General features: G+C 35.1%; 1 protein-coding gene across 9 annotated transcripts in view; it reads right to left on the bottom strand.

Annotated features, from left to right (window-relative positions):
- Dmd (dystrophin) overlaps positions 1-24,467 on the bottom strand; it is a 2,209,767-nt gene that overhangs the window by 803,923 nt on the left and 1,381,377 nt on the right. For all 9 annotated transcript variants that reach the window (XM_028881805.2, XM_037198928.1, XM_037198927.1 and 6 more), the window contains one exon: positions 18,842-19,017. In XM_028881805.2, coding sequence (XP_028737638.1) covers positions 18,842-19,017 — 176 coding nt within the window. The remainder of the gene's footprint in view (positions 1-18,841; positions 19,018-24,467) is intronic.

The raw sequence follows: 24,467 nt of genomic DNA, 5'->3' as shown, positions 1-24,467 counted from the left end.
AGAAGGAAAGCCAAATACACACATAAACATACTGAGGGAGAGATAGAGAATGAAAAAGAAAGGGAATGGGGAGGGGGATAAGGGGGAAGAAGACACTGTGTTCATCACTTTCATCTTGGGCAAAGTGTATTTCTATTTCATTTATTTGACATCTGAACACAATCCTAGGTAAGTTCTTCAGAATTGCAGGTTACTATTCTTTAAAAGATTATAGCCGCAGGAAATACAAGAATAGTTACATTCCCCCAAACAGCAGTTCCTGAAGTGGGATGTGGGAACCCCATAGGCTTCTTGAGAAGTATACAGAGAGTCCGTGAGGTCAAAACTATTTTACTAACATACTAAGCTATTTGTCTTTTGGTCTCTCATTCTCTTATGAGGTTTCTAGAGAATACATGATTTGAGATAGGCAATAGGATGAATGCAGAATTACATATAAGAATCAAATATCTTCTCTTAAGCTCAGCATAAGGATTTGCAAAATCCCCAAATAATGTAATTTCTCTCATTATATGTTTTCTACCATAAATATATATTTATTTTTATCAACACATTTGTTTTAATGTCAACATGACCCTTTTGTCCTTGATAATGTACATAATCCAAAAATGTGGAATCTTGATCAATCCTTAAGCATACAAAAGTGCCTTGGACCCAGAAGTTTAAAATAATTGCTGAAGATATGACTATTTAGAATTTAAATACTGAATAAGGTAAGATAACAGCTTTATTTTTTTTCAGAAAATATATACTTTTTACTAGGCATAAATCATCAAAGCTCATGAAGCTTGTTTTGCATTTCAAGAGCACCAAGATAGAAAAGAGCTCAAACAATTAAATAATAACAGCATGAAATTAAAATAAAAAGTTCATTATTATGAAGAACTCTATAATAAACTTTCCAATTGGAGTCCACAATTTTGTCCATCAGTTTCCAAGACACAAGGTGAATAATGTAGGCTAAACACCATGAGGGATATCTTTTAGAATTTAGGAACTATTTAAATATTTACTGTGAATCTATATCATTTGCTGGGCCAAATAGGGCACATTCAAAAGTTATACCCTGATCTCCCGGGGAATGTTCAACACTGATTCACATTAGCCTGCTACTAATTTAATATTTTGCATTAATAAATATTTGCAAATCAACAATGCATCAGGCACTGTCTTTGCTACAAGTGACAATTATAAAGTATTACTTGGCTAATCAGAGATGGTGATTTTGTTCATGAATTTGATTCTTTAAAATGTAATAATCATAGCTAAGTATCAAGCGATATTTATTACATTCCTATGAAGGATCAGACACTTAATACTACCTGGATAGTAAGAGATAGGAAACAAAGACACAATAACTATATGGAGCATAGTATTGTGGATTGTGTAGGCATTAAATTGATAATCACAGGAAGAAGTATGTTACTGTGAACTGTAAGTGTATAAATCAAACAAGATTATTATAAGAGAATTTTATTTATAAACTGTAAACTGAGAACTATGGTAAGTATATTGTATATTAAGAAACAAATTGTTTCAATAGGTATAGTTATTCTAGTTTTGGATACCATGTCACACTGTAGTGTAGTGGGTAGCCATTTCAGCTTTGACCTCGAAGTTCCAACCCCCATTGAGGCTTCGGTAATGGTCACGCCTACAAGGCAGGGCTGAGAGAGGACACTGAAGACCCAAGATCTGGATGCTAGGGGTCTCTAGGTTCCTGGACCCTGGACGCTGGAGATAGACCGAACTGAGTTCTCCAGAGAACAACACTAGACTGCACTACACCTTTTCCAGACCCTGTAAACTATCCCTTCACTTGTAAGTTACCCCACAAAATAAACCTCCCTTTTAACTACTTGGAAGGGCCATAATAATTTCACCAATACTGTAGAATGTTTAACAAGTGTTAGAAACTTCACTACAGGTGATGCATGTAAAAGGCAAGGTAAATTATTAATTGTACTAAGTAAAAATGCAAATTAATTAATTATCACTATCAAAATTTAGAATTTTTTTCTCTGGGGCTCCTGAGTGAAAATATTCAGTGTCAGAACAAATATACTTGCAGTTATTTGCAGTGTAATCTCTTCCTAATGAGACGAATCAGTGGTCTTATGCTGAGCAAGAGTGAGTAATTTTAATGAGTCTCTCTGAGTAAGGGAAATTGAAACTGAGCCTTGAAAACATGTGCACATTGGTTGGATGCCATGTATGAGAAAATCTAAAACATTAGCTTTTCTCAATGTAGAAAAATGCTTATAAATTCCAATGAACAGAAAGTGTTCACACTTGGTGTGTAGGTAAATAACTGTAATCATAGTGTTAATGGAGGGATGTTATCAAGAGACCCAGGATGGGCTGAGCTCCTCAGTGAGACTGAAACAAATCTGAAGGTAGACTGAAGTAAGGGGGGAAAGTTTGTGGTGGCTAACATGTGGTCATCAAGGTGAATAATAGAGAGGGGTGATCAAGTGCCAGGAGGGCACAGTAAGAATTTTAAATCTACCCATTTTCCAATAGTAAACAATCTACTAGGGATCCTATTAATTGTAAGGGGAGACTTACCTCTCAGGAGCATAAATACTAATCTCACCCCAGGGAACATGTTCACTAGAAGAAGAAGGGGATGGGACTTGCCAGAAAGTGTCATGGTACAGAGAATGGCATGATAGCCTAAACTTCATAGCCTGTTTAATGAAAGAGACTGGAAAGAGACAATACTGGAAAGATAAGACAAGGCTGGATTCGAAAGAACTTGACAAGGTTGTAGAGATGCCTAGTGACTTGAGTTTAATGTTGGAGCACTAAGTAAATAAATAAGTGAATGAAATCAAACAAAAGGGGTCTCTTCATATTTTTCAATATTAATATATTGTCTCAGTAGTACCAAATATTCACTGGAGTCTTCTTAGCAGAGGTATGGCATGATATTGTTTTTGTTTTAATCAACAAATTCATTAATTATTAGGAATATCTTAACACTGCTTACGTAAATGTGTTTAGTTTATTTAAAATCTGCTTCTCAATTATCTCTAGGAATTAAGATTTGACTTTATCACTGCAGTATTTATTATCCAGATCAATAATCACTTTTACTAAATACTGAGCATATGATACAGGAGAACTTCCAAAGTATTCCAAGTACATCCTAAAGACTGATTTTCACCTATAAATAGACTACTTCATTTAAGTAAATATTAAATACAAATTGAATACAAGGGATATCTTCAAGGATTGTTATAAACAAGAGAATCACAGATGCCAGAGGTAAAGAATAATAAACCAACACATGGGTCCTGGTACTTGGTTCAATAGGGCAGGCAACAGAATGGCATAGTATAAAGAAAAATCCCCTGTAGGCTGCTGAAGATTGAGGGGAGCTTCTCTCTCCCTTTGGATGTTGCCAAGCATCACTTTCCTCATGAATATAAGATTGAGGTTGATGATTTATTAAAAATACATCATTTGCTCACTGTATGTCTTCAAAAGGCAAAATATAATTAAAACATTAGTCAAGGAAAAGGCCATGTGTTAAGGAATACTGCAGGCACATATTTACATCATGCAAATATCACACAGAAAAATAAGGCTACATCACAGGGAGGAAAGTTAAATCACTAGACTCCAAAGGCAACAGATGTCAATAAAGGTCCTAAAAAATTCAAAACCTAAGTTTTGTTAAAAAAAAATGGGTACCTGTATAGACATCTTTATTTTAGCAGCTTTATTAAAATTTAATTTATAAACACAAGAATCTTCACATGAAAAGTATACAATTTGATGAGTTAAGGCAGTGGCATAATTCCATACAGCAATCACTAAAATCAAGTTAATAAACATACCCATTAATTCCAAAGTTTTAAAATTTATTTCTTCTTTATTTTTAAATCTAAAAGCACAAAGTTTTAAATAGCATATTTCTAGAACTTATTCATTACATCACTGAAGCTTTGAACCCATCAAATAATGGCTTCTAGTTACCCTCTTGAATACCCCCTGAAAACTACTCTCTAAAATCTACTTCTATTAACTCTTTCAGTAACCTCATGTATTTAATATGTGCAGTATTTGTACTTCTGTGATGAACATGTTTCATGTTGTACAGTATTTTAGATGTTGTCACTCATGGCTGTATTTCCTTACTTTCTAAGGCTAAACAATATTCTATCCTGTGAATATGGCATGTTTTCTTCATCCACTCACTTGTCAATGTACATTTATGTTGATTTCATATTTTGGATAGTGGGAATAATGCTTCAGAGAATGTGAGATATTAATTGCCCATCAATATCTTGATTCCATTTTCTTTGTCTATGTACCCAAAAGTGATACTCTTCCATAACATGGAAGTTCTATTTTTAATTTTAAAGGAATCATCATCAGCTTCATTAGTTTTTTTTTTCTTACCAAATTCCAAATATGGCATTTTCCTCGCATCATCACCAATAATTTTCTTTTTAAAAAAATATTAGTGTCATAGCAGTTGAAAAATGCAAATTGTATGGTTTGTTTTGCACTGCTCTGTTAATTTATGGTGATGATCATCTTTTTACATTTTGCTTGGCCATTTGTATGCTTTCACTGGAGAAATGTCTATTCAAGTCCTTTTAGAAGTAGTTTATTTGCATTTTTGCCACCAAACTATGAAAAACAGTTCTACTTTGGTATACCAACAAAAAACTATCCACTTGTAATAGTATTAACAAGGATAGATATGTAAGAATATGCTTAAAAAGATTTATATATTGCTTTAGAAAACATTGGGATAAACTATGTAAGACACAAATACAATATCTCATCTTCATAGACTAGAAAAGTGAGGCAGTTAAAATTTCTTTATTAGCCCAAAACAATATGCGTATTTAATGTGATTTCCTTTTAATGGAAGTACAATTGTCCCACAAATCTTCAAGGGTCTTATTAATAAAAACAAACCCGGAACCAGGTACTGGGGTGAATGCTGAAAGATTAGAGAAACAGAACCAGCCACAGCTAACCTCACCTCGCCAATTCCTCAGGTGATCTCGTTTCCTCAAACTGGAAGCTTCTGTGTCCTCATCTGAATGGATCTCAGTTGAACTGCAGCTAAAAGCCTAAAGGCTTAACAAAGGCTCTAGTTCCTGATCCTCACGCCTTATATACCTTTCTGCTTCCTGACATCACTTCATGGGATTAAAGGCATGTGTCACCATGCCTGGCTATTTCCAGTGTGGCCTTGAACTCATAGAGATCCGAATGGATCTCTGCCTCCCACGTGATAGGATTAAAGGTGTGTGTGCCACCATTTTCTGGACTCTATGTCTATCTAGTAGCTGTTCTGTCCTCTGACCCCAGATAAGTTTACTATGATGCACAATATATTGGGGGCACAATATATCACCACATACAATAGAATCTTAAAACTTAAATGAAAACACAGAATACCACCAATGTTCATTGCAATCTTAAAACGAACAAAAGTGGAGGCATGATACCTGACACCCTCTGACTTAAAAATGTAGTGGAATGCAATCATGATCTTTTTCAATTTTTGTTTGGTCTACTTTGGACATTTGCATTTCTATATAGATTTCAATTCTCATAAAATTTCTGCTAGGATGTTAATGGAAATTTTATTGAATCTAAATATAATGTTTCAAAACTGTGTGATCTTATGTTGAATATTTCCATCCAGAACATAAAATAGGCCTTCCTTTATTTAGATTTTCTTTATCCCTTTCAGCAATGTTATATACTTTTCAGGGTAGAAATTTTTGCTTGTAGTATATTTGTTCCTCATTATTTTAGTCACACTACATAGAATTGTAATTATTTAAGTTTCATGGTCAATTGTCAATTTTGACCTATTTCTCTGGCTATTTTAAAGCTATTTCCATTCACATGCTAAAAGCTTATTTGTTACTGATCTCATTCTGTCTGTTGAGGTGGTGTTCTTTGAGCCTCATCATACTGGCAAGGTGTCTGACCATTATTTATTCAAGCAAGTTTTTTTTTAACTCCGTAATTTTTCTCATTTTTTCCTAGAATGCCAAAACACCCATATCAACACATTTAACATTTTCCTGTTGGACTCTGTATCCCTTGTTCACTTTCCATATTCTTTTATTCTCTTTATTCTAAAGATGACCCCCACTTAGATTACTAGCAATAGTTGAGAGGGTGCCTGAACTGGCCTACTCTGGTAATCAAATTGGTGAATACCCTAACTGTCATCATAGAGCCTTCATCATCCAGTAACTGATGGAAGCAGATGCAGAGATCCATGGCCAGGAGCCAGGCTGAGCTCCAGTAGTCCAATCAATGTGAGAGAGGAGGGATTCAATGAGCAAGCGACATAGAGATCATGATGGAAAAACATAGAGATGGCCAGCCAAACTAGGAGAAATGCATGAACTGTGAACTAACAGCTGTGGAGGCCCCATGGGACTGGAGTAGGCCTTCTGGATAAGTGAGACAGTTGTTTAGCTTGAACTGTTTTGGGTGCCCCCAGGGTGTGGGATCAGGATCCATCCTTGGTGCATGAATGGGCTTTTTGGAGCCCAGTGCCTGTGGAGGGAAACCTTAAGCAGTCTTGGAGCAGGGAGGAGAGGCTTGGACCTGCCTCAATTGAATGTACCAGGCTCTGCTGACTCTCCATGGGAGAACTTGCCTTGGAGGAGATGAGAATGGATGGTGGGTTGGGGAGGAAGGCTGGGGAATGGGAGGAGCGAAGATGTTGAGACCATGGCTAGAGGAAGCACAGTGACAAATAGCAAAACTAGTGGAAGCACATGAACTGTGAACCAATGGTGGAGGAACCCCCATTGAACTGGGCCAGGCCCTCTGGAAAAGTGAGGCAGTTGATTAGCTTGAACAGTTTGGGAGGCCCCCAGGCAGTGGAGCCAGGGCCTGACCTTGGTGCATGGGCTTACTTTTTGGAGCCTGGGACCTATGCACACTTTGCTCAGCCTTGGTGCAGGGAGGAGGGGACTGGACCTGCCTTGGCTGAGTCTATTAGGCTGTACTCACTCCCCAGGGGAGACCTTGCCTGTGGAGGGTTGATTGTGGGGGAAGGATGGGGGGTGAGAGGAGGGAGGACAAGGGAATCCATGGCTGAAATGTGAAATTAAGTTAATTATAAATAAAAATACTATAAAAATAATAAAATGAATAGACAATTGTTATTGCTTAATAATAAAAAATAAAAAAAAATTTGATAATTTTTTAAAATTTTATTTTATAATTTAATTTAATTGTCCCACACCCCATTTTGATTCTTTCATCTGTCAAGTCTGCCCTTAAACTCATAAATTCCAAAAATCTGTTTGATCTCTGATTTGATGTCATTGACATTGTACTATTTTTGTTTGATCTCTGATTTGATGTCATTGACATTGTACTATTTTGCTTTAGACATAACTGCCTTTCCTCATGTGATGGTATTTGTTAATAGGATAATTTGATTCTCTTCTATTAGGTTTAACACCTTAGTCAATTCAGAAAGAATCTCTTTTGTTTGTTTGTTCTTCAAATAATGGTTCACGGTTTCCCCCTCTCTTTGGCTTTTATTTATTTACTCTTGAAATTTTGACATTTAAAATAATATACTGAAATAGCTCCAGGTTCCATTTCCCCTTTTTTGCCCCCTGGGCTGTTTATCTTAAAGTTTTAACAACTTGCCAGTATGAGCTCTACAGGATTTGTTTTTCTATACTATTCAGAAAGTTTTGTTTTCTATACTATTCAGAAGAAAACTATGTCTTATTTGTTAAAAAATAGAAATAAAACAGTGGTTTCTATGCCTGTGTTCCTAAAATTAAACAAAGTTTAGTTGATATCAAGCAACATTTGCTCAGCAGTCATATTAAAGAGAGGACTTTCAACTTCTGCTTATAGTACCCAGAGGGAACACAATGGTAAAATAAAACATAAATGTCAAAGTACTATGTTATTTAGTTTCATATGTAATCAACACAAGTGGGAACATAGGGGATTTTTAAACAGCATTTAGTTGACAGGTTTACTTAATTTATTAATTTTCTATTCAAATTACTCTTACTTTCTTCTGTCTAGTGTAAAGGTTAATTGGCATGGACACAAGAATGAAATCAGTAAGTGAAACAGATGTTTTATCATTAAAAACTCTGACCATTAAAAAAATAATTGTAAAGTTTGAATCTGCTTCTTACATGTAACCCTAGTTAGGTTCTGTACCTCATATAACCTACAGAGTTGTACCACCACCACCAACAACAAAAATATTAATGTAGCAATGAAAACAATTGTAGTCATTATAAAGAACTCTGATTTTAATTTGTATTTTTTAACACTGAAGGAGAGTAATGGCAAGTAGTTAATGCTTCAGGATTCTTTCCTTTCTAAAACTCTCCACAAATGATACCTATATTCAAATACTGTTACGTTCTGTTATAATTTTTGTGCCAATAACCTATACCTCTGTATTTTCTTTCCTTTCTTTTCACTTGCTCATCTCCAGTCTTGTGTCCTTCTTTAGCGCTCAAGTTTTTCATCAGAAAAAATTCGTAAATATATCATCACAACTAGAATTCTCCTTAAACTCTAGATGGACAAATCTGAGAAGACATAGCCTTGATGTTTTTCAGCTGGCTGATGAAGGGTCTAAAACAGTATGTGAATACTCATTAATTTATCTTGCCTGTGTTATCCTTATTAGTTTATTTTTCACATAGGTAGACATTGTCATATGCAACTATAATGGAAAAGCACAGACATGGATCAGAGTCACTGATTGTTATTTATACCTGCCTCAAAACTGTGGCTAATATGGCTAACATTAGTTCAATATCTTAATCTGTTTTTGAGGCACAATATTATAGTTTATAAAATCAATATAATATATTATTATATAATAATTAATATATAATATACTCTTGTGTTTTTTACTTAATATTTCACAAATTCAGATGAAGTGATAGATATGAAAGCTCTTCAAGAGTAAGTTCTTATTAAATGGAGAAATATCTGTAAAACTCTTAATATGGTTGCTTTCATAAAAAAATCAAACAAAATGTAATTTGGTAAAATTATCTTTTAAGAGGCTTGAGTGATGACTCCACAGTTAAGAGGACTTGATGCTCATTCTGAGGGCCAGAGTTTGATTCCCAGAATCCCATCAACCGTGTCAGATCAGATGCTACCACGTGTAACTGCAGCTTCAGGGAATCAACAACGTCTTCTGACTCTAGAGGCATCTGCCCATAGATACACACACACACACACACACACACACACACACACACACACACACACTAAAAAAATAAAATATAAACAAAAAACTTCCCTTTGTAATTTCTAAGATTTTCATTATACAAGAGAATTATTCTATCACTTACAATAGTTTTTTTTTTGGTAAAACCGGAATTATCACTGTTTGGGGACTTAAAAAATATCAATGAAATGATTTCTAATGATATTCTGCTAAACTTATATATTGGTGCCTTATCCATTCACCATCACAGTGACTTCCTCTGGCAGCAGGGGGGAGCAGATTCCAAAACCCACAGCCAGACATTTTGCAGAGAAAGTGTCTAAACTGAAGGTCTCCATCATGCCCCTCCCCTCAGAGATTGCAGAATCCTGCAGAAGAAGGGAGGGGGGAGACTGTAGTAGTGAGGGGATGGAGGACACCAGGAGCACAGAGCCTACTGAATCAACTAAGCAGGGCTCACATGGACTCCCAGAGACTGATATGGCAAGCATGGGGTCTGCATGGGTCTGCATGAGGTTCTCTACATACATGCAATGGCTGCTAGCTTGATGTTCTTGTGAGACTCTTAAGAGATGGAGCAGGTGCATCTCTGGCTTAGGGTCAGCGTTAGGGTTGGGGTATAGCATGAACTCTAATGAATTTAGGGCCCGGATCAGGGGGAGGGCTAATGCTCACATTGTCCTGCTCTAATCTTAACTGTTTTAATACACTTACTAATATTTTTAAAAGATTGATTTACTTTTATTTCATTTGTAAGGGTATTTTGTCTCTTTGTGTCTTCAGCACGTGCACTCAGCGCTTAAGAGGTGGGTAGAGGGCTTTTGTTCCTTTGTGACTAGAGTTACAGATGGTCATTAACTACTGGGAACCAACCTTGGTACCTCTACAAGAGTAACAAGTTCGCTTAACCACTGAGCCCTCTCTTTAACTCTGTCTTTAAATTGATTTATTCTTATTTATACAAGGCCCTAAGGTACATTATTAAGTTATGTATTTGATATCTCTCTGATTTTTGAAATATGTATTAAGTGTTATAATATTTTCTTCTTAGAACTGCCTTCATCATATGCCACAGATTTGGGTAGGAGGTGTTTTAATTTACATTCAGTACTAAGAATTTATTTAACTTAATTATGTTGACTGTGCAGATAGTTTGGCAGAAATCCATTTGGGGAAAGGCATTTGTATATATCAAACATTTTTTCTTATTTCTTAGAATACGCAAATGGTCTTGCACTCAAGTATAATTTGGTTATGATCAGCAAATTTTCTAGATTAAAATAAAATCCCTGAAAATTTTATACATCTTTTGTTGCCATATACCCTTCTATACTTATTCATCTGTAATTTTTAGTTCAGATTTTTTAAAGTAACTTTGCATTTAGACAATAGAAAGAAACAGAATTTAGATAATTTTGGATTTCTGTAGTATCTACTCTTATTCCAAATCTTAAACAATTAATAAAATAGCCATTTTAACAAGTCTTCCAAAGAAATTGACCCATTTCTCATGGAAATCAGGATTCTATCTCTATGTAACCATATCTGGTCAGTTTATGTAATATTAATTACCTATCAAAATTAGAAAAATAACAATAGTTGCATAAACCATTTGAGAAATATATAATAATACTTGGCAAGTATTTTTATTTAATAGAAAAAAACCAATGCACATAGTACTGGAAAGATTAGTAAACATCCTTTTAAAAGCATCTCTTCAATTCTTCCATTTAGTTCAAAATCAGATTGGCAGTGTTTCTAAATGAAGAATGAAGAACTTAGCATGACTTGATGAGTAAACATAATAGAAGTTATCCAGGAGACATTTTCAGTATCAGTCAGTACAATAGCATGTTTGCTTCTACTTGGTCTGTTTGGCTCTAGCTGGCCAAGTTGCAAAAATAACATAAAATAAAATATGTCATAAAAGGATTAAGTATGAGGCTAATTTTTCAAAGTCTTCTGATGAAGAATTATGAATGTCCTTGAAAGCTTTTCAAGTGTCATCAGAGAACAGATGGGAAGAGACCAGCTTTTCCAAGGACACCTGTGGATAATAACTCTAAGATCTAACTGATCACTCCAAAAATAGCTCTTCATAATATGGATTTAATCTAAAACTCATCTGTCTATAGGCTAGATGAGTACAAAATAATATTTTTAGAGTTATTCTAAGTTATTTCCTCCAAAGTGTATTAGTGAGAGTATAGTAATGATGATATAAATGAATGTACAACTTTTTTTTAACTACAGTGCCAAATTTTGCTGTAAGCAACAGATACTACATTTACTTGTCTTCTAAGTGTACTATATTCTGGAGAGCATCTAAAAGATTGTTAACTGAATTCATTTCACTGCTTTAAATTAAAAAGGAGAAAATCCAATTCTAGCACTTAGTCCTGAATATCTATTCTAACCTATGTAACAATGTCCTGTGTAAAGGTTTAAATGTTCAGTTTAATTTGAATGGGAATGCAAATTCTTACTATTTGAATTAAGGAAATATTTATTGGATGTTTATAATGTATCAACTTTTGTCTTATTATTATGAGTTATGTAGCTAAGAATAAAATACTACCTTGTTCTCAATAGGTGTCAAACACAATGCATGCATAAAATAGTATACTAAAAGAACAAAAAGGAACTGTAGAGGAAACACATTTGTTTCTACTTGGGAAGAGATCACAGTTATATAACAATTGTGTTTTGAGGGATGGCTAGGATTTTGCAGAAAACATACAATAAAGGAAAACAAATTTCAAGCAAAGAAAATGGATTTGTAAATGCTGAAGGAATGAATACAATATGATTTGATGGTTCAGACATATGATGAATTAGTGAAAGTGATGGCCAACATGACTAGAAAGCTAAGTTCATGTTCAGCTACCTTCCACTAAATGTAGCAAGTGAAAGCAAATAGAAAGTCAGAAGGCAACAACTGATGCACTACAACAGCCTAAAACAGAGACAGGTAAAGCAAAATTGAATCTAGATTAAGGACTGTGGATTTGGATAGGCATTATAGTGGTTTGAAAGAAAATGACCCCCAACGTGAGTAGTAGCGCTATTAGGAGGTATGGCCTTGTTGGATTAAGTATGGCCTCATTGGAAGGAGTGTGCCATTGTGGGGGCAGGCTTTGAGGTCTCCTATGTTCATAATATCACCCAGTATCACAGTCTGCTTCCTGTTGCCTGATGTCAACAAGTAACAGCTCCTTCTTCAGCACCATGTCTCCCTGCATGCTACTATGATATTCACTACGATGATATTTGAACCTCTGAATTTTAAGCCCCCACCTCAATGAAATGTTTTCCATTATAAGAGTTGTTGTGGTCATGGTGTCTCTTCACAACAATAGAAACCCCAACTAAGACAGAAGTTGTTACCAGGGACTGGGGTATTGATGTGATATGCCTGACCATATTTTTGTTTGGAGGAATTTGTACTTTGGTACTTTGGCTTAGGAAAGCAGTGGAATGCCTTAAGCACTGCCTAATGGTACACACTAATAGAAGCATGCAAGACAGTGGTGCTGAGTATGATTTGATGAACTATGGGGGCTTTCCTTAAGATTTCAGAGAGAAAGAATTTTGGTATGTTGCCTAGCGGCTGGTCTTACGATATTTTGGTGAAGAATGTGGCTGCTTTTTTGCCCTTGTCAGAAAATTTTGTCTGAGGCTAAATTTAAGAGTTTTGGATTAATTCCATTGGCAGCAGAAATCTCAAAACAGCATAGTATAGACTGTGTCGTGTGGTTATTAGTGGTAAGGTTAATGAATATTTTAATGAAAAGATGTAAGATGAGCAAATAAAAATACAAAATGTACAGATTGAAGAAAGGGGCACCAGGGAGTGGAATAGAGCTAAATCTTGTGTTCAAGGAGATAAATGGATTAAGAAATTGAATAGAGGGAGGGATGACCTCCCTGCAAGATCCCACACAGCTAAACATCCAACGTGTGAAAAGGAATTAAAGAAAAGCTTAGAGCCAGGTGGGGTAGTGTATATCTAAAATCCCAACACTTGGAAGGCAAAGGCTGCCAGATTTGAGTTCGAGGCCACCCTGGTCTACAGAACAAGTTTAAGGACCACCAAGCTTATGCAGTAAAGAAAATTATTGAAGACAGAAAGTTGAAGATATAATTGAATGAGGGGCTCATATTCAAGTACCAGAAACCAGTATAAATAGGCAGCTTTGGCTAAGTGGTTTTTGAGTTAAGGATAGAAGAAAGGGTCTATGGAATTTGTCTCTACAACTAAGGAAAGTTGCTGAGGCATCTATCAGGGGTTTCCCTGAAGGGATGCCTAGAGAGACCATTGAATGAAGATGTTAAGTTGAAGCCTGGTTGCCTTGGAGACCCAAAGATGTTAGAGATGCCAGAGCAGTGAGATACCTGCCTAGGAGAGCCGCTAACAGAGAGGCAAACTAGCCCAAGAGAAAGAAGTATGTGGCAGTCAACAAAGCTGGAAGGAGCTGGAGATCTGAAGAGCATTTTGACATCAGTCATGGAGATGCAGTTTGTAGTTTGCCCAGCTGGTTTTTGGTCTTGCTTTGGTCCAGTATTTCCTCACTATGTTCCCTTCCCTACATTTTGAAATGCTAATGTATATTCTGTGCTGAATTTTGATCTTACAGGAGAATTACAGTTAAGAGACTGTCATGAGTCTTAGAATAGACTTTCAACTTTGAAACAAGTTTAAGACTATTATAGACTGCAGGGACGTTTGCAGTTGGATTGAATGCATTTTTGCATTGTGATATGGCTTCAAACCTCTGCCTCTGGGGGCCAGGGAGTGTAATGTGGTGGTTTGAAAGAAAATGGCCCCCAAAGGGAGTGGAACTATTAGGAGGCATAGCTTTGTTGGAGTATGTATGACCTTGTTGAAGGAAGTGATGTCACTGTAGGGATGGGCTTTGAGATCTCCTATGCTCAAGATGCCACCCAGTATAACAATTTACTTCCTGTTGCCTGATATCAACATATAGCAGCTCCTTCTCCAGCACTATGTCTGCCTGCATGCTGCCATACCCTCTGCCATGATGATAATAGACTGAAGGTCTGAACTGTAATGTTTTCCTTTATAAGAGGTGCTGTGGTCATGGTGTCTCAGCAATAGAAAAGTTAACTAAGACAGGTATCTTGATTCAAACATTTTAAGATCTGTAATCTTGGTCAAGGAATTTCACAGTTTGTTTTCCCAGTTGACCTCTGTGAAGTTAAAAACAGAATACAACCTATCTACCTCACATTTATTGCAAGGGTTATATGAGTTATAACACAACATGCCTGACAATATCACCCTTTCCCCACCGTCATTGTCATCATCACCATCAGACAAGGGTCTATCTGAGGTATAGCTAAGTTAAAGAACTGTTTCTGGGGAACAATTACTGAATATGAGTGAAGTGGAATAGATATGGTAAAATGAAGATGATGCTTGCTTACCAAAAGCAATCACTTTCAAACATTTACATAAACATGCATCTCCTAGAAACCCCATGAAAGTACTGTAATTTGTTATTTTTTACATTTTTTTTCAACTTACAGGTAATTCCTGGGGTAGATAAGAAATAACACTTTGACTAGAAGGTCTGAAACATCTATTAGTCAAAAGGGATGCTGTCATAAACTGGGGATGAGGGAGGGCAATAGAGGGGAAGGGATGGGATATGAGACCATGAGGAAAAGGGATGATGAAGCTGGAGGAGAGAAGGAGTGGGAGAGCAATGAAAGAGGTATTTTGATAGAGGGAGACATTATGGGGTAAGGGGTCCTAGGGAAATTCCCAGAAATCCACAAGGATGACCCCATATCATCTACTAGCAATAATGGAGAGGGTGCCTGAACTGGCCTAACCTGGTAATCAGATTGGCGAATACCCTAACTTTCATCATAGAGCCTTTATCCAGCAACTAATGAAAGTAGATGCAGAGATCCACACCCAAGCACCAGGCTGAGCTCTGGGAGTCCAGTCGAACAGAGGGAAGAGGGATTATATGAGCAAGAGGGTCAAGATCATGATGGGGAAATCTACAGAGACAACTGAACCAAGCTCATAGGAACTCACAAACTTTCGATCAACAGCTGTGGAACCTGCATGGAACTGGACTAGACCTTCTGCATACTGAAGACAGTTGTGTAACTTGGTCTGTTTGAGGGGCCCCTGGCAGTGGTATCAGGATCTATTCCTGGTGCATGAGCTGGCTTTCTGGAGCCCATTACCTATGCTGGGACTCCTTGCTCAGTCTGGATGCAGTGGGGAGGGCCTTGGTCCTGCCTCAACTAAGTGCTAATTAGATACTCTTAAGAGAAAACAGTTATATTACAAAGAGTACATAGAAAATGTGAATTGCTGATGGAGATTTTCAAGAAGAGATCCTACTAGGCTGACTTTAATGCATTAGGTAAAGCTCATTGCTAATTAACAGCAACCATTTGCATGGAAACAGTGAACTAAGGTCTTTAGACGATTTATTCCCTTAAGTACATTTAAGAATGGTTCCCATTATCTTGTTTGTTTTGTCAATTTTCTTGGGAAAAGTAGTATAGATCATATACAGGTAAATTTTTCCAGTAGAGAGGTCTAAATAAATTATAACCACTGATCAAACAATCAGGCTTACATTGTAAGGGCTATTGAATATGCCAAGTCTAACTTTCAAATTCTATGTACTATGAAAGAGATCATTGCAAAAGTAATGCTTAAACATTATTTATCCTGCGACTGTTTGCCAGAAAGAGTCAATATTCCTTTCAGAGAGCTACTGCTCCTCTGCCAGTTTATGCACATGATTTCCTCTAAAGAAAATGAGAAGAGCATGGGAGATGGTTAATTCCAAACAAGAGCCAAGATAACTCCAAAGAGCTTGGTATGATCAAGCATGGGGCCAGAAGTAGCTTTCAGTAATCAAGAAAAATAGATGTAATTCATTAGAACATTGAATAAACTGTTAAAAGAATCTTTGAGTACACACTGGCATCATCTAAGGCAGAAAAAGGTAAATGTTTATAAAAGCAGAATAAAATGACTTGTAAACACAACATATAGTCAAAACAGGAAACTTGTTATTTTATAAGTCTAATAGCTGGTTAAGGAGGGATCAAAAATGGATCAAATGCTAATATATGACTTACTACTAAAAAATACATGTAACTTGTAAACACTTCTGACAGTCATCACCCTAATCAAGTGCTGACAAAATTTCATATTATATGTCCTGAAAAATGTTATAGTATATAGTATTCAGTATCCTATGAGGCTTATATCTGCAAAGTAAGGAAACAAAGAAAATTCAACTTGTTCTTTTAAAATTTGCCTAGACCCAACTTGCAATTTACAGGAAAGTCAGAGAATACGATGCAAATTAAATGGCACCCTGAGGGGATAAACAGAAAGATCCAGAACTTTTTTAAAGCTACTGATGTGTAATGTTTTTTGAATGTCTGTATCAGTGTAAAGGAAGTGAGGTGAAAGGAAGAAAATGATAAAATAATGATACGAAATGCATGAACTAAGTGGAATATTATTATAAAAATTCAGGGCATTTTAACCTAATGTAGACATCCCAATAGTGACTTACGTTAACTAATATGACATTTTTAATTTTTTCTTAGGAGTTATAAACACATGGCTCTATACGGCATACTTATATTCTAAGTTAAGACATGCTGAATTCAGATAATGGCATTTCACCTTCTTTGAAGACAAATAAAAGGCCTATGAATTCACACTATATCCTACATTAGATCAGACAAAACGGCAGAGTGGAGGAGGGACATCAAGAAGATGCATGGATGGCAAAGTAAGTGCTGACACTGAGAAATGAAAAGAGAACAGAGGGAATGTAGGCATTTCATATTATATTTTTCAAATTTTCTGTTTGCTATATTTTTCAATAAAAATGTTAGGAATGGCCCGTGAAATGGTTTAACTGTTACAAAATACCTTATAAACCTGACAAACATAGTTTGAGCCTAGGAACCTAAGTAAAGATAGGAGAGAACGTATGTCACAAAACTGTCCTCTGATCTTCACGTACTACAAGTTGTCCTCTGACCTACACACATACCCCGTGGCATGCATGCACACAATACACACTAAATAAATAAATAAATAAATAAATAAATAAATAAATAAATAAATAAATAAATAAATTGAAAAGTAAAAAAAAAGAACCAAAATTTATATAAAAACAATCTTCCAATCTATTTAATCCCCAAGAGCTTCATGAAATATATTTTACATATTTCATGCCAGTATTATTAATCTCCTTATTTCTTACAATCTTATGTTTCACTACATTGAGCCCACATCAGGAATGACACTATTATTCAGCTTTAAAACTGTTTGCATATCAATGTTTAGTTTACTTAATTAATGGAATGCTTGTATGATTAATACCAGAATTTCAATCAGAGAAAATAAAAAGGTAGATTTTCACAAGGAATTTATTTAGCAATAAATTTTGTGTCCTTACTTTATCTCAATATAATAAAAATATTTTAAAATCTAAATTAATAAAACATGTATTCAGATAATGATATTATTCTTTACCTTTAGAAAGTTTTGTGTGTATACATTATGTATGCATGAAAACTCATATGTTTGTATTTTTAAATATGTCTGTATAATATGCAGATCATATATAGGATGTAGTGACTCGGCCATTGAATTGTGTTTTCACCATTTATCATAATAGTCTTATTTGGTAAATAAAGGCCAAGTCCTCCTTTATGTAACAAGAGCCACTAGCATCCATAACTGGAAGTGTAATTCCAAATCTAATTTCTAAAGCTTCTGTGCACTGGAATTCCAACAGCATGTATTTGGCTTCCAGTGTATTAAAAATATTCTAATGCGCTGGGCAGTGGTGGCACATGCCTTTAATCCCAGCACTCGGGAGGCAGAGCCAGGTGGATCTCTGTGAGTTCGAGGCCAGCCTGGACTACCAAGTGAGACCCAGGAAAGGCGCAGAGCTACACAGAGAAACCCTGTCTCAAAAAAACAAAACAAAAAAAAACAAAAAAAAAAAAAAACATTCTAATGCAAAGTTCAATGGTGATTGAATACTACAACTTTTTTGTATATTTTTGTTTTCTTTTTACTTTTAAATTTGAACATTTTTAACCTAAGTAATCTTTCAAGAATGTAGTAGCAAATTTAGTTGAACTAAAATTAAATAATACAAATATGTTTTACAGTAAAGTTGCTATGCATTGCTATTAAAATCTTATCAACCATGTATTTTTCCTACAAAATACTTATTTATAATTGCCGTTTTTCTTCGTTTTTTGGAGAAAAAAAATACTTAAGATTCAGCTTGCTAAAGTTGGAATACAATGAAGATATCCACATTAGGCAATGCTGTGTGATTTTTTTTTTTTGACACAGACTTGGAAGTCCAAGACAACTGAAAAGCACTAGAGAGCAACAAGTATGAGTTTTAGTACCAAAGAAAAAGATGAAAGCATATATTTGCTGCTATTGATAAATTTGATGGATTTCTTGACATTAGTACCTTATACCCAACTTATAGTCCTTTGTGAAATGAAGTCTTTTTGAAAGGACAGTTTAAATAGCTCTGCTAAAAGGCTCTGTCTTCCTACCTCTTTTTCCTCTCAGCCAGCTGTTTGCAGATCTCGTGCCACCGCAGACTCAAACTTTCTAATTTTTCCTGTAGAATATTGGCATCTGTTTTTGAAGACTGTTGAATTATTTCTTCCCCAGTTGCATTCAGTGTTTTGACAACAGGTTGCCTCTGTCCAATGCCATCCTGAAGTTCCTGTAAGTCAACAAAAAGACAAAACAAAAATGAAATCCCCAAGTCCTTTAGTTTGAAATTTAAAAAAAAAAAGTTTAAACAACATGCAGCCAAGTGCAGTTACACTGACAGTGGAAGAAATAGAAGAAGCTCACAGTGAAAGCTGTTCCATGAACTTGATGTGCCTACATCCAAAGGATACAAGACCAAAAGACACCTTTCATGTCAGTAAAAAAGCTCCCTCTCAGTTCAGCCCCAGGTTTGGTTTTGTAAGCTTGTCAGCTAGAGGATGCTATCATGTCCTACAAATCAATTAGTTGGAAATCTTCTCAAGATCAAATTCGATTTCTTGTCCCCACAAGGAAGTTCTATATTTAATAGTCTACGAACGGTTGTAAAATTGAAACATGAACCAAGTATTTGGCTTTCTTAGTTGGTTGTCAATACAAAGGTGAAAAAGGACAAACACACTTTAGCTACAGTATTTTTTAAAACCTTTTAGAACTTTTAAAATAAAAGTAATTATTATATTGAAGACATTTATTTCAAATTCTGTTTGCACTAATCTATTTTGCATTATAAAGCCACATAAAACTGAAAATTAACTGCTTCAGGGGCAACACATCAAGAAACCTCTAATGTACAGTAATAAATCTGAGAATAATCTATAGCTACCAGAAGAATTTTATGAGTCATTGGTGGTGTCAAGCTTTCATATATTCTACATTTATCCTAAATGAAAATTTAAAAGTATCAGAAAATTGTTCCATTAAGGAAGAAATTATTACAATCAAATTTACATAAAATGAGAATGATTTTTACCATTAAAAATAAAAATTGTATTCCTCTTCTGTGAACATATTTTAAAAGATAATATAGAATTTTTAGGAAAGTAACACATTGCCAAATCTGGAAATACAATGTAAGAACTGGAGATACTTTCATATTAAAATCTAAATGGCTCCCAAATCCTTGTGTTACTGACAATACACTAACAGTATACAGATTATTCTTGTTTATACATATGACTCAGATGATTTAATATTTATATACCCCTTTACTTGTTCATGTAATACCATCTTCATAATACACATTTATACATATCTACAAAGCAAATTGATTAAAATTGATTTTAAAATTAAATATCTCTAAGTACTTCATTCTTCAGCAGTATCAAACTATTTTATTACTTTCACTTTTTACAATTTTCATTTATTCATATTTTTATATATGTGTGTATTTGTTTGCATGAGTCATGTGCACCACATAAGTGGATGTGCCTGCAAATGCTAGAGAAGTGTATCAGATCCCTGCAGAATAGAACCTGGGTCTGCTCCAAGAGCAGTAAGTGCTCTTAACCACTGAGCTACCTCTCTAACTCCTACTCTTAACATAAATACACAAATTTTGGTAGCATACTTACTGCAATTAAATAATCTCAAAAATCAATAAAAATGATATCAAGGTCTTCATTGATGGTCCTATCACAGCACAATAAAAATGAAAGTATGCCATCTTCAATATTCACAAGCTTTCTTGACCATACTCCTGGCTGTCTGTGATATATGATCTAGTAAACATATCATATTCCCTTGCAACTAGTTAATCAGACCCATCAGTTACATTTTACTCTTTTCTAGTTGCTCTGATCACCCCTATAGGTAATAGTAACTATTACTTGGTAACAAAATATCAGTCTTATCAAACTCTGTCTGCATTCTTATTACAATAAAATAGAGTCACCTGGTGTATCTTACTCAGAATGTTATATCTGGTGCATAAGATGTTTCAGTCAGTATCTCTTCAATGAATGAATAAATCTATGAATAAGGGGAAAAGGATACAAGAAGGGAAAAATATAGAAAGTCAAAAGAGTAAAAGAGATGAAAGGAAGCTAGTCCAATAAAACTCACCACTATGGTAACATTGGACCAATGGAAGAATCATAAAAGAAAGTATAATTTCCTAGATTTTAGCTAGTATGTGATCTAGTTGAAGACATTACACATAGTGAGTTACAACTTCTTATATACATTAAGACAGAGAGAGCAAGGTTCTTAATACATAATAAATCAGACGAGGGATGAGGTAATTAGTAGGAAGCATAGAAAAGAATTCTAAGGGAGTTCAAGAGTTGATAAGTGGCTAGACTTATCACTTAGACATGATACATGGAGGTTCAGGGAGAGCAAAATGATGTCAAAATGCAAGGGTCTTTGTGGACAATTGTCATTATCAGGACGAAGGACAGAGTTTTATTTTTTTTTTCCTGTTATGACAGTGTGAGTGTAAGCAGAGTTGTAATCATGAGTATATATTGTGGATAGACAGAGCACATCTTATTTGTATTAGGGAGTTTGCAATTCTTGGAAAGTCAATTGAAGACAACTCAATGTCTAGTTGTGTCTGATGGCACTTCCCTGTATCTCAGCATCTGCCTCTTTGAAGGTGGAGGTATACAGATTAGAATATTTAAAGTCATCCTTAACTGCATAATCATTTCAAGGCAGTCTGAACTACATGAGTCCTTGATGATGAAAAATAAAAAGGAAGGAATGAATAAAGAAAGGAGAGAGAGAGAGAGAGAGAGAGAGAGAGAGAGAGAGAGAGAGAGAGAGAGAGCCTTCCACTCTGAAAAATAATTCCAGAAGTCTCAGTGTTACTGACTTATTCTTAAGAAAGGATGGACTTATGTTGATGCATTCAACATAGTCAAGCCTAGGCATCTAGGAGATAAGTTATTGAAGCTAACCTGGAAATTTGACTAAGGGTCAGGAAAGAAAAGCCTGGCAGTAATATAAAACATTAAATAAAATTGCCAGGGTTTGGAAGCAACTAGAATCATGCAAGCATGTTTGAGACTCCTGAAGGGAAAAACCTTTACCTAAAAGAGTGAACATGGAGGCAGTTAAAAGGGGATGATTAGATTTCATGTTTATAATACCACATGGTGTTCAACATTACTCATAGTTTTAAAACTCATAGTTTTAAAATGCCCAGGGCACACAAACATACAAGAACATTCTGGACTCAGTAATCATAGAAGATTCAGAACTGTAGAAGAGGACACAAATTTGAGTGATATTTGGGGTGACAAAGAAGGAGTTGGAGGAAGACAAAGAAATAGATACTGTACAATACAGTATATTTATATTGCCAAAATAAATAAAAATTTATTTATGAATGAATTATCAAAATAAATTTTGAAACAATAAAAAGGAACTCCTAGAGCTAGTTATATTGAAGATTCTGACTCACTGGGTCTGCAAAAGAACAGGGGTTCTATATTTCTCATTGTCTCCAAGAAGAGGGTAATAGTGCTAGCACAGACAAAGCTTTGCACAGTAAGGTTGCAAAGTAAATACCCTGAGTCTTCTGTTTGAAAAGAATTTTTATTGCTATTTACAACAATAAAACCACTTCAGATTTCTTATGTCAAATTCTTCCATTGGTGCTTTTGGTCTTAGCTCTTTATCTGCCTGCTGATGTCTATGGTGACTTTTACAGCTCAGTTGTAGAACCAATAAGGATTTTATTATTTCCATATTGCAGATAAGAGATAGAATTGTGTATCTAAGAATGGAGTAATTACTTAAAATTGTTATTTCTAAATCTCATTTGTACAGAATCCTAAATCAAAGCCTTTAGTTTCTTTTTAACTTTGCAAAAGAAGACCTCATTAAATAATGTACTGAATTTGTTTGAAAAGATTTTGTAGCCAGAAGAAATATTTACAGTGTATGTTCTACTTAAGAAGAATTTTCAATGACAAAGCATAAGAGAAAAAATGCATCAAACAGGAAATAATAATTGCATATGCTGTTTCATGCTTGGCTTATGAGGCAGAAAAAGATAGCATTCAATTTACAACATTAAACATGGAGTCTCAATCAACTTCTTTCACACAATGCAAAACATTAATTTTAATTCTATAGTGTATACATATTTTAAGTACTGAATTATTAATTACCAAGGAACCTTCTAAGCTTTAATATCATATTAATATACTGCTATTATTGGCATCCTTACCTAATTTTGTAGCAATTAACATATAGCTTTAGTATTGAACAAAATAAAAATTGTAATTAAATCTATTGGATTTTTCAACATAGTTAGAATACTTTTGTGATTTGATTCCAAATTTTAAATACTCTTTCTTAATAAGGAGTACATATCAAACTCCCCCAGGGAGCTTTTTAAAAACAAGAAAGCCCAAATTTCCATGCCAGTCCTTCAAAATCAGAATATCAGTGACTAGGAGTTCGGTGGAATGAAGGTATTTAAAAATGATGTACCATGAAACAAAGGTCAGGGAAGACCAAGGGCTGTGTCTATCTGTTGCCAACTGCATGCCTCTTAGTTCCTTTGTAATCAAGAAGGGAACTGAAATTGTAGAAAACTACACTGTTACATATCCAAGATCTTTTAAGTCTGCTTAAATTAAGGGAGGAAACAAGAAATACAGAGATCGAGGAATATGAAATATAGGAACTCTACCTTTTATGTGACACTCTGAATAAATTTTAGAAAAGACTACTTGTAAAATTTTCCAAAGTTGCATGTAAATACAATGAATAAAAAATAAAGTGTGAGAAATACAGAAAAGCAGTGCACCAGAAAAGTAAAACCCCACAGTTATGAGAAAATGTACAATGCAAGTTTGCATGAGCTATGTATGAAATTAAGTTGCAAACTTTAAGGAACAAAATAGGTAAACAGGAGAGATAAAGTATGATTTGGGAGATAAAGATGAAAGCCGACGGAACAAAGCAAAGATAAAGGAGCTTCAGTGACTCAATACCTAATTCTGCATCCTGTCACAGGGCTTCAGTCATTGCACTCTTGATGATTTTTGAGGCAAACTGATCATTGACTTAGTTTACTAATTGATCAAGTGAAAATATGTAAGACAATGAACCAATAAACAGTTGTCAAGCAGGCAGGAGAATTTTGTGGTGCCATATCATAAACATATGCTGCTTGTGTGTTTTCTTCTGTGCTAGTTAAAATCATTCCCATTGTTTCTCCCTGTTAGTCCCTAAAATGCACATTTGGAAAAATAGACTGGGATCTGATCTCAAAGATGAAGAAACTAAATTTGTCTCCTATCCTAACTCTTAAACTTTCTAGTCACCACTATCTTTAGAGATTCTAACATACTACATAAAGTATCTTTCGACTTTTATCCAGCAATGAGTTTTTACACTAAATCAATCCAAAAGGGGCAAATTTCCAAGGTACAGAGTAGGCCCAGGGGCAGCACGCATTAGCTCGGCACATTTGCAGATTAGGTGATTCGGTCCTGGCAGCAGAGCAAATGATTCTGCATGAGCAGCTGCAGAACACAGTGAGAAAGACTGAAAGATGGCCAAAGCTTCATGCACTTTTGAGGAAGGGCCAAGTTGAAAGCAAAGAATGTAAAATAAAGGAGGTGAGACTCAAGACCAGGGAGGCTCAAAATGAGAACAGCA

Source organism: Peromyscus leucopus, chromosome X (genome assembly GCF_004664715.2).
Source record: "Peromyscus leucopus breed LL Stock chromosome X, UCI_PerLeu_2.1, whole genome shotgun sequence".
In the NCBI taxonomy this organism is placed as follows: domain Eukaryota; kingdom Metazoa; phylum Chordata; class Mammalia; order Rodentia; family Cricetidae; genus Peromyscus; species Peromyscus leucopus.
The sequence above is the reverse complement of the archived record's forward strand: the minus strand, read 5'-3'. Positions and strand labels throughout refer to the sequence as shown.